This window comes from Typha latifolia, chromosome 8 (genome assembly GCF_019914945.1).
Source record: "Typha latifolia isolate L0001 chromosome 8, TyphaL0001v2, whole genome shotgun sequence".
Taxonomy (NCBI): Eukaryota; Viridiplantae; Streptophyta; class Magnoliopsida; order Poales; family Typhaceae; genus Typha; species Typha latifolia.
In genome coordinates, this window is record NC_133093.1 from 12,185,337 (window position 1) to 12,195,296 (window position 9,960).

The 9,960-nt window shown below is 33.9% G+C and overlaps 1 protein-coding gene across 3 annotated transcripts; it reads right to left on the minus strand.

Annotated features, from left to right (window-relative positions):
• Window positions 1-160: 160 nt before the first annotated feature.
• On the minus strand, window positions 161-7,521 carry LOC140793972 (phosphatidylserine decarboxylase proenzyme 1, mitochondrial). 3 transcript variants are annotated; one of them, XM_073145773.1, is made up of 12 exons: window positions 7,173-7,521; window positions 7,009-7,097; window positions 5,652-5,705; window positions 5,489-5,554; window positions 5,015-5,075; window positions 4,365-4,474; window positions 4,018-4,271; window positions 3,095-3,201; window positions 2,595-2,662; window positions 1,542-1,619; window positions 632-754; window positions 161-541 (listed from the first exon to the last, which is right to left on the minus strand). In XM_073145773.1, exons 1-12 carry the CDS (start codon window positions 7,342-7,344, stop codon window positions 383-385), a joined length of 1,341 nt encoding a protein of 446 aa, XP_073001874.1. In that variant the 5' UTR covers window positions 7,345-7,521; the 3' UTR covers window positions 161-382. The 3 variants fall into 3 exon arrangements, with proteins under 3 accessions (XP_073001874.1, XP_073001875.1, XP_073001876.1); XM_073145774.1 differs by lacking the exon at window positions 1,542-1,619; XM_073145775.1 differs by lacking the exon at window positions 7,173-7,521 and having other exon boundaries at window positions 6,960-7,038.
• Between the last annotated feature and the right edge of the window lie 2,439 nt (window positions 7,522-9,960).

Consider the following 9,960-nt stretch of genomic DNA (forward strand, 5'->3'; position numbering starts at 1 on the left):
AGACTGACGAAGAGCTATAATTTCGAAAATAATTCAAGATGTCAATAACAATGAATAAATTGTACACGAGATAGCTATTTTTGCCTGTATAGAAGGGTCCATATGGTTAAACAACCATTATGCATATGTTGTCATCATATCCCACGATAAAACAAAGATATTTTACTGAATGTATTACTGTAACTCAATTAAATTTCGTTATGGATCAGGAGCAAATTATCTTACATGGCTTGCAAAAAAGCCAGTGATTCAAATAATATAGCAAAACACACACACACCAACAGGAAAGCTTGGGATCTGATTTGGCAAAACAAGGACTCGAATGCCAATCAAAAGACCTATTATCGTATCGTATCTAACTTCAAGTGTTCAGCAGTGTTCATTATTTACCCCATCTTCCAATGGCTTCCCCGACCCTGATTTTATCACCAGCTTGGACACAAAATTTGAAGTTCGAAGATAGACCGTCTTTCCCTGGTGATTCTGAAATTGGTGCTTGAAAGACGAGAACTACAGTGGATCCCATGTTAAATGCTGCCACCTGAATAGGGTGGAGCAAACTTACACTACTGCAAAACTGCATAGAAAAATTCTCACAGCATGGAAGCATACAAACTGAGAGAGTAATTACCTCTTCTCCCTTCTTGACCACCACACCAATGCCTTCGGGTTCATACGTGCGCTCATCTGGGGGATCTGACGGTAAGAACCGCCAGTTTGGCCTATTTGTCTGCAACTCTGGTTCAATAAATAGCTGCAAACAGGAGTACACCAGAGTAAGCAACTCAAGAAACACAAACTTTATTTCATTAAACGAACTACCGAATAAAAACTCTTAGCAGATATAGGACTCTGGGAGGAGGTAATAAAATTTTGAATATTCAGCATCATAACAGAAGCAAATCATAGGGTTCAGATTCTTCAGAAGCATGTAGGGTTATAAAATGTTTACATTCTGAGCCATCGAGGTAGAGATTGGAGAATCCTATCATATGATAAGCAAACCCCTAAAGAACAAGGATAGGAAGAAACCAAGAAGCTTTGGTTATACAATATAAACTATCAGATTAGTTGTATTCTTTGTAGATTCTAGAACTTTTGATATAGGTTTTATAGAAAGAGGTCAACAAGAAAGTCCTTTTAAAATTTAAACTGAAGCTGGCTATATGTAGCAGTAAAATAAATGTCTGTACAAAGTGTGTGAAGTTTTATGAGATAAGAGCAGAGGCAAAAATAAGGTTCTGCTAGAAGATTGTCTAAGTATGATCCTAGTGATGAGGCAAAGTTTGTTGTATGATGTTTTTGACAGGAAGATACAATCATTCAGCAAGGACTCATAGGTCAAACCCATATTTGTATGACATGGGCATGATCGTTGACGCTAAAAGGCGAAAAGAGAAACCTTCCTTATTGTTTGCTCACACAAAATGATCTATATAACAAAAAGTTGCTGACCACAATAACCAACTATTCTCAGACAAGCATAAACACAAGGAATGCCAGCACATAAATTAGCAGTGAAAGGGGAATCAATAACGAACTTTTATAGATCCAACATTGGTAGCACCAATTGCTGCAAGTGCAATAAAGCCTTCTTTCCATTGCCCTTCAAGAACCACCTAATGAGAGAATACAGTGACAAGTAAACTAACAATGTCTTTAAAGATATATATATATATATATATATATATATGATTTGTCAAAACAACCATAGATAAGTAATGAAGTCGAACTTTTAAATTTTAACTGTGAAAAGTGAACAAAACAAGCAGGTGAGAGATTTGATTTTCATAACGAAAGGAATTAAGTATAATTTAAATGAAAACTACAATAAGAGAATGATGGCAACTTCTGGGAGCAATACGTAATACCAGCTTCCAGAGAACATTATGCCAGATATTTAAAAAGAAAAGGAAAAACACTTGGCAGCTATACTATAGGATCTCTTTGCTGGTGCTTATCTAGCGTAGTTGATATAAATAGATAGATTAATGATTACTTTTTCCATATATTTTTACATAAATAAAAGATAACAATGCCATCCAAAAAAAGAGGAAGCACAAAAATAACATATCTTGAAAACACAGAAGTACTTTAGATTCTTAGAAGATCCACTTATTTTCATTTTCTTGTTTTCTACTTCTTACTTCAAATATTGGCTTGACATCAACAACTACTACTGAGTCTTCAATCCAAGTACCCAACTACTTGGCTAGGATGTGCGGATCATTTTCCTCTGAAAAGATTTTCTTTTGTCAGGCTCTCCAAAAAGCTAATATTCAATTATGTCTTTTTCCCAGAGCTTTCTCAGTTTCTCCCTGACAGTTATAATCTTTGCCTCCCTTTGAGAAGAATATCATGCATAATCGTTATAACCATGGAAACTAGACAGGATTTGATTGAATGGTAACTGAAAGACGTACTATAAATCTTGGCAAGATTAGCACCATATAACTTCTGTTAGGAAAGTAGTTTGATGCATAAAACATCATGTACAAAAGACAAGTATACAAGTTTTCTAACAAACTAGCAACTCAAGATGATAGTCATGTTTAATCTTCCTTACATGAACCAGAATGGAAAGTCAGAATTACCCTTTCATTCTCAACATACAGATTTCTCATAGTGCGTACAGCACGTTCATTCTGAGGAAAGAGATGGCCTGCAAAGGCATTACTATAATTAATATGGAAAAATGATGGTACACATGGAAGGTACACAAAAGAACATGGAGCATACAAGCAAATAAGGAATTTTTGAAGGGCATATGTGCAAAAAAACTCAATTTCGTTTTTTTAATCTTACTCCCCTTTGACCACCTTCTACTTGATTACAGGATGACTGAATCAGTATGTCAGTAACTTTTACATATCACAGGCAGAACTAACCCGGTACAAATTTATCAACCTGGTATGAACTTTTACATATCACAGGTAGAACTTAACTTAATAAAATTGAAAAGCAGGAGAAGCGCAAGCCTACTTGCCTTTTTGCAAACCTATTCTTATAAACACATTGTGTATACTTGACAATTGATAGAAAACCTTGAGAACATAATGTAAGAACATGAGGCAAACACATTAGAATTGATTACCTGGAAAATGACGTCGTCTTAAGACATGCCAATCCACAGGGGAATGCAATCGATGATAATCACCTGGCTTTAAATATATGACGCAATAAAAAATACCTTTCTTCGCTCTGCAAAAAGGAATTTGGCGGAATAATTTTTCAAATGTCAAAGCAAGTTTTCTTAACTCAGTAATCATGCAAAGCAACGTTAATAACAGTTGATATTCTGAAGTATGGACTGCAAAAGGCAAGCAATGTGAGTATGACCATGTACAAGATTATAAGAAAGATCATCGTTTTGAATGCAGTAAAAATAAGAAGGCATCTCTTTCATTGATAGTTCAAAACAGTCACATTTTAACATTGGTAGATGTCAACCCATTTAGGTAAACCTCTAAAAAGATGTGGTGTGGAAGTTTCTTGGATCCTGTACCTCTTTATAGTTTTGTGGATAAGACTCTGTAAGACGAGGCTGAGAGCATCTGGGTCCTAATATAGGTCTCTAATTATGCAGTATCAGACTGCAATAAAATAGAATCCTAATTACTATGCTAATACTTAATACTATTCCCAAATATGAGATATTGTCAGACTGACTTCCTTGCATAGTCTCATATACAAAACTATATCTAAGTTATACACTATTGCTAGACCACTGAGTTTTCCAAATTAGTTGCACCTAAACTGGAGAAACAAATGTAGATTTCTGTATCTATCAGACTAACAGACAGATAAAATCCTTTCTCGGTAACATATACTCAAACTGCATCTTGGTTTTCAGTCTTCTTCCACAGGTGAAAAACAATTTATCAAACTTCCAAATGAAGGTGTGATAAAAAAATAAAAATAAAAATCAAGTTGGCAAGTCAAAGCATGAGCAACTTAAATGTTTAAAGAACAACACCAGCAAAGATATGAAAATCCATCTCAAGAAAAGAGAAATACTGCATCGGTATAGGGTTTCGTAGTCTAGGCGAAGCCAATGAAACTCGCCACCATGATTTTGTATTTGAATCTTCCAGCATTGTCTCCTCAGAATGCTGATTCAAACTGTCCTCATCATTGACTGCCTCATGAAGGGATGAATTTGCACCAAGAAGTGAAGAAGCAGAATATGAAAAACCTTTGACCTGCTCAATCATAGCCCCTGGACCTTTAACCTCCCCGAGACGCAGAATTTTACCATCCACAGGGCTGACCTATAAATTAATTGGATAATATATAATTAAATGCAACTTTAAACATCATTACTATAAGATAACAAAGTACTACCTAATCTAACAGCTAGGTACCAGACAGTTCGGATCTGCATTGATAGGTCTGGATCCTTCCTTGAGGGAACGAACGAAGAATTCCTGTAAAGAAGCATAATCTTCCAGTGGCAGAGCAGCTTCTTCCAAATCTATAATGAAATTAAAAGATATGAACTTAAGTTTTAGAAAGCTTATCACAAAAACCTAAAACACAATGCCCAAGGAAAAACAGATCAAAAATCTCAAGTTACAAGGAAAACTTCACTCATACCAACCAAAAAATCAAAATGTTCATATTTCTGCATCAGTTATCTAAGCAATTGATCTTTTTCTTTGCTTTCTTTTTGTCAAAGTGAGTTATACGTTAGCTACACTGAGATTCACATAATCAACCTTTAGTCATATTCCATTTTTTAAGATGAACCTTTTCTAATATCTTCTAAATACATGACATATATACTTGCAAATAAACCTGCACACTCACACTTCCGTCTACACTACAAAATCCCTTGACTGCCTTCACCCCATGACCTCCTATTAGCATGTACTAATTTGATGACATCCAAAAACATCCCATCAATGCAAATAGAAACAGTTTATGACATGCAACACTAGATGATGAATAGATAATATTATGATAATAATTACATTTAAGTATAATGTTATGTGAAGAGGCGAAAGAAACCTACCTGAATGAAATGCTCGAGCCCATGATTTGTAGATGAAAGGGCGCAACAACACTGGGACTTCCTATAAAACATTTAAATTTTAAGTGATAAAAATAGAAAAGCTGGATCCTTTCAAAATATAACAACCAAAAAAATAATTCCGATTAAGAAAGCACAAGTCTTAGAGAAAAGGTTCTATGAACTACAGTTGCAGGTAAGAGATATTTCTGAAGCTTGCCACAACCCTTGCTATATACTGAATGACAATGATTGCTCTCAATGTGTCAGCAGGTTATCATAAGACGATGGAACGAAAACCGACCAATAAAACATCATGAAACAAAATACAATTTATTCTTATCGTGCTACCTAACATGTACACCCAAACGAACGAGAGACAACAAAGAAAAATATTATGAGAAGGAAACTAATGTGCACAGCTGCAATGTCTGGATGTTAAAAGCTGAAAACAATTTCTAAACAGAATACACAAACCATTGTCATCAAGAATCCCCAAAATCTTGAAATAGATCGCAAGGGAAGAATCCTCAGGAATGCAGCCTGTAATTGACATGAACTTGATCCGTGAGTAAGCAATCGAAGCTTAAAAATAGAGAATATTGCAAAGATAGTAAAATGGTTCTGCTACAGATATTACCTTCGTGTCTGGTAAAAGTTCAGGATCGATGCCTTTCTCCTTCATATCCTCTAGCTATAACGTTCAATCAGTATGCATAAGGCATAAACGTTAGAAAAAGGAATAGTTGCCAGGTTACATTTTTGCCATACAAGATAAACCGACTAAACACTTTTTGAGCAAAGATGCATGCAAATCCACTCTTCAGATGGAGAAGGCATTATCTTGCACTTGCATGCATAAGCTCTTCCATCTTTCATTGTCCGCATTCATTTTCAAATTTAGATATTTGTTTTTTATTTTTCTAAATTTCTTTTAATTTCTACATGCTCTTCTCATCCTCTATTTGGATCCATGATTAGAATAACAATTTAAAACAACAATTTTGTACAAATATGCAATTACATCAAAGGGGGTAGCTAACAATTTCCTGGAAGTAGGTTAGCAAGAGTTTATTAATAATTAGATTGCAAGGACTTCAATAGCTTTAGTTGCAGGTTAGTCCTACGTCTCAGTTTGTTCTACCAGGCTTGGTCTGAATATAGCTTGCCAAAACCGAGGCCCATGGACAACTGCACAAGTTCTGCCCATTTACCCCTTTATGCATAAAATGATTACATAAGAAACAAATTTACTTCTGAAACCCTAACACAACTTCGTTCGATTTACCAGTTCAAATTAACTAATAATAGTACTCACACTCTGGGCTTTCTTCGCCATCATTGCCCTTATCCCCATTACCTATAGCAACAGGCAATCCCACCGTATCAACCTTACTCCAACAACTTCCAATTAGTTGGGTTTTTCTTGATGAACTTTGAATATGTTCCTTTTTAAAATAACATTCCAACAGGACACAACTGATCCAAAACATTTGGGTTTGGAGTAACAATATAATAACTAATGCTTTATCTCATACTCTGCACAAACCTCTTCGATCTCCTTGGTAGTCAATCCAAGATATGAGAAGTAATAACTCTTTGAAAACACTTCTCCACCATTGTCAGCTTGTCTTCATTCAGCCTAAACTCACTAATTGGACACATCCACATTCAAACTTGGTTCCACTCAATTCTGGTAGTTTTCTATTCTTGAGATTCTTTTTCTTAATCAAACACATTGACCCTATTCTGGAATCATTAGCCACAACTATGATATCAATAAATTCAAAGTTTATGCAAACATGCCTCTACACACTATTTGCGTGCTTGTCAAAGATCTCATTAACACTTCCCTTGCATAAATTAGATCAATAAAAAGTAATAAATACCTAAATCAAATGTCGTAAAACCACCAATCGCTGCAACAAGCATATAGACTACATCGTACCAGTATATGATAAGCACATGTCTGCACATGAAAAAGAAAGAATACAGGCCTTCTTGTCATCATACAGGCGCCGAGCATGGAGGATTCCAAGCATAAGAATCGTAGCCATTGTTGCACCCGGTACAAGGAGAAAGTTGCCTACAAGAATATCATAGGGTGAACAAGCAACAAAAGGAATATCATAGAGTGTACTAAGAAGTCACAGGATCGAACTTTGTCTTCCGCCTGCGCCGCCTCCGGAATTTCCGGCGTTGAAGGAGGAAGGAGTAGCGTGGAGGCTTCTCGAAAGAGTGGTAGGGCGGAGAAGGGCGGGGTAAGGGAAGCGATGTTGCCGGAAGTGGTGGGGCGGGAATAGAGGCCATCTAGGAGAAACCCTAAACCTCATTAAGCCTCCTTCTCTAGCAAATGGCAGCTTCTTGAAGAAGCGGAGAAGAGGGGAGAGAAAGGTGTGGGTTTTGGACAGGAGTGGCCTGCCGAGATCGACGGATTTTGTTTCCTGAGGCAGAGAAACACCGAACGCGACTGTTTTCGGCTTTAAAAGGAGTTCGCTAGATAATAAATCCGTTCCGGCCCGTAAAATGGACGTGACTAACTATGTAATCACTATTTGTTAAACTTGTCAATTTTTTTGTTTCTTTACATAACTGCCATTGACAATTTTCTATTATCATATTATTTTTATTTTTTTACATAATGGCCACTGAAACTTTAAAAATATCATAATTACCATTACATTTTTTTAAAATATCATAATTACCCATTACCCAATAAATATTATAATTATCACCAAAATATACTGACTCTTTTAGAATTGTCACTAGATTAGTTTTTTAAATGTACTTTAAAAATAGTATTAAAATTAACAAATACATCTAGATAATTAGAACATTTTACTTAAAGTTTAGAGTGTTAAATAAAGATCTTTATTTTATATAAAATAATATATTTTTTTCTTATATTATAGTATTTATACAAAATATTGGATAACTTTTAAACTATTTTAAATAATTTATATATTAAAACAACTCCTTAACTAACAAATGGTAGAAAAAGTTACAAAGATTTTGATGGTAATAGTACTATTTAAAATTTATAGTTGTAATTATAATACTTAGTGATAATTATGTAAAATATATCTTTTTATTTTTTAGAAAGAGAAATATGGTCTTGTCAATTCATATGTCTATTCCTCTTAAAAATGTTTAAATAACACCAGTTTATACACTCGGCAATGCAACTTTGATAATCAAATCTTTCCTAAGTAAACTATCGCAGCATTAAACACCTTCTCTGAAACAATCAGAGTGGGTGCAATTTGATTTGTTTTCTATTAGAGATTAGAGATAGGTAATTTCAATATTCTAAACAACACATAAATCTCCCATATATGAATCCGACAGCAAATTAAAAATATTTGTCCTTATTAACATATTTGCTAAACTATTTGTTTTGCAAGTACATTTACTAAAGCAACATTATTTCCTTTAGGTTTATTTTAGAAATATATATATTTGAAATTTTAAAATAAAATTTATCATTCTAGAATAATAGCTAAATATTATGTACAAGTAATACTTATCAAAATTATATCTTATACTACACATTAAACTAATTATTAATTTATATTTTCATATCTATCACATTAATATATTTTTATTATTTTTTTAATTTATATCACATCAAATATAATTATTACACACTTATTCTAAAATACAATCGAATATAAAAATAATTATTCCTAAAATAAATATATTATTTTAAGACCTTATTTATCAAGATCAATTATAGAATCTTTGTTATTATAAAAAAAATTATTTATTTCAAAAATAAAATAATTTTATGTTTACTTATATTCTGAATTTTGAAATAAGAGTGTAATAATTATCTTTGTTTGTTATGATATAAAGTGAAAAAAAATAAATGTGAAAATATTTTTTACTATATAATCATAAATACTCTTTGATTTGATATAAAAGAGATTGATAGTAGATATTAAATGTAAATTAATAATTTAATTAGTGTATGATAGATATGTAATTTTAATAAATAGTATTTGTATCATAGAATTATTTTATTACGATGTTTAGTTATTATTTTAAAATAAAAAATATTTCTAAGATAAAAAATTTATTTTAAAAATAAATAGGACTAAAAAAATACATATTCAATAATTGAATATTTGAATCCTGTCTCTCAACATTTTAGTCAAAGAAAAATTGGTAAAATGGAAAGCAATAAACTGAAAATATTCCTTAATAAAAGTAAAGCCAACAGCCAAACATCAATTTTTCGTCCGAATTAATCAATGCCACGATTGCTATATCTATGACGTACAGCTGGCGCTAGCTCCTCCACTGGCACGTGCGGGTCACTTTAAAACGGTAGCAAGGGCCACCGACATCAGCGCGGCACGCGTGTCACATGAAAGGTCCACACGCGCGACGCTCTATATAAGTAGTTAAGTACTCACGTAGGCGGTAGGCAAACGTTTTGCAGTCGCAAGCGAGCCTTCTCCCTCCGAGTTGGGGCAGACGACAGCGGAGGTGAGGTCGATAAGCTTCGCCATCCGATCGATCGAGGTCGGAGAGAAATGTTTCATCTCTACGTTCTTCTTATTCACCTCGCGATCTTTGTTTCTCATACAACAGCGATCTTTCACGCGTTCCATCTCAAATCCGAGCAGCAGGATTGAGATTTTTCGTCAGTTTTGGTCCGATCTAGGGTTTCTTCGATGTTTTTCGTCTCTTATTATCTTATATCTCTCTCTTCTATAATGGTTTATATTTGTCTCGATTTTCGATCCTTTTATAATGCGTTGTTCGTGACGAAATCTTGATCCCTTTCCAGTTGTTTATGTTTTCAGATTGAGTAACTTGATTTGAGACAAAACGAAGGAAATAAGATTTCTGTTATTTGCCCTTCCGATCTTTCAATCTCGTATGGTAGCAATATTTTACTTGATCTATCTCAAATTCGAGTATATGAGCGCAGAAACCACGAT

What these genes read in the sequence shown, in the direction of transcription:
- LOC140793972 (XM_073145773.1), bottom strand. Translation starts at nt 7,344, where the DNA reads ATGAGGTTTAGGGTTTCTCCTAGATGGCCTCTATTCCCGCCCCACCAC. An exon ending in CGAAACCCTATACCGATGCA is followed by an intron (nt 3,202 to 4,017) that starts GTATTTCTCTTT and finishes TCCTTTTTGCAG; the next exon opens with AGCGAAGAAAGGTATTTTTT. An exon ending in AAGACGACGTCATTTTCCAG is followed by an intron (nt 2,663 to 3,094) that starts GTAATCAATTCT and finishes ATGCCTTTGCAG; the next exon opens with GCCATCTCTTTCCTCAGAAT.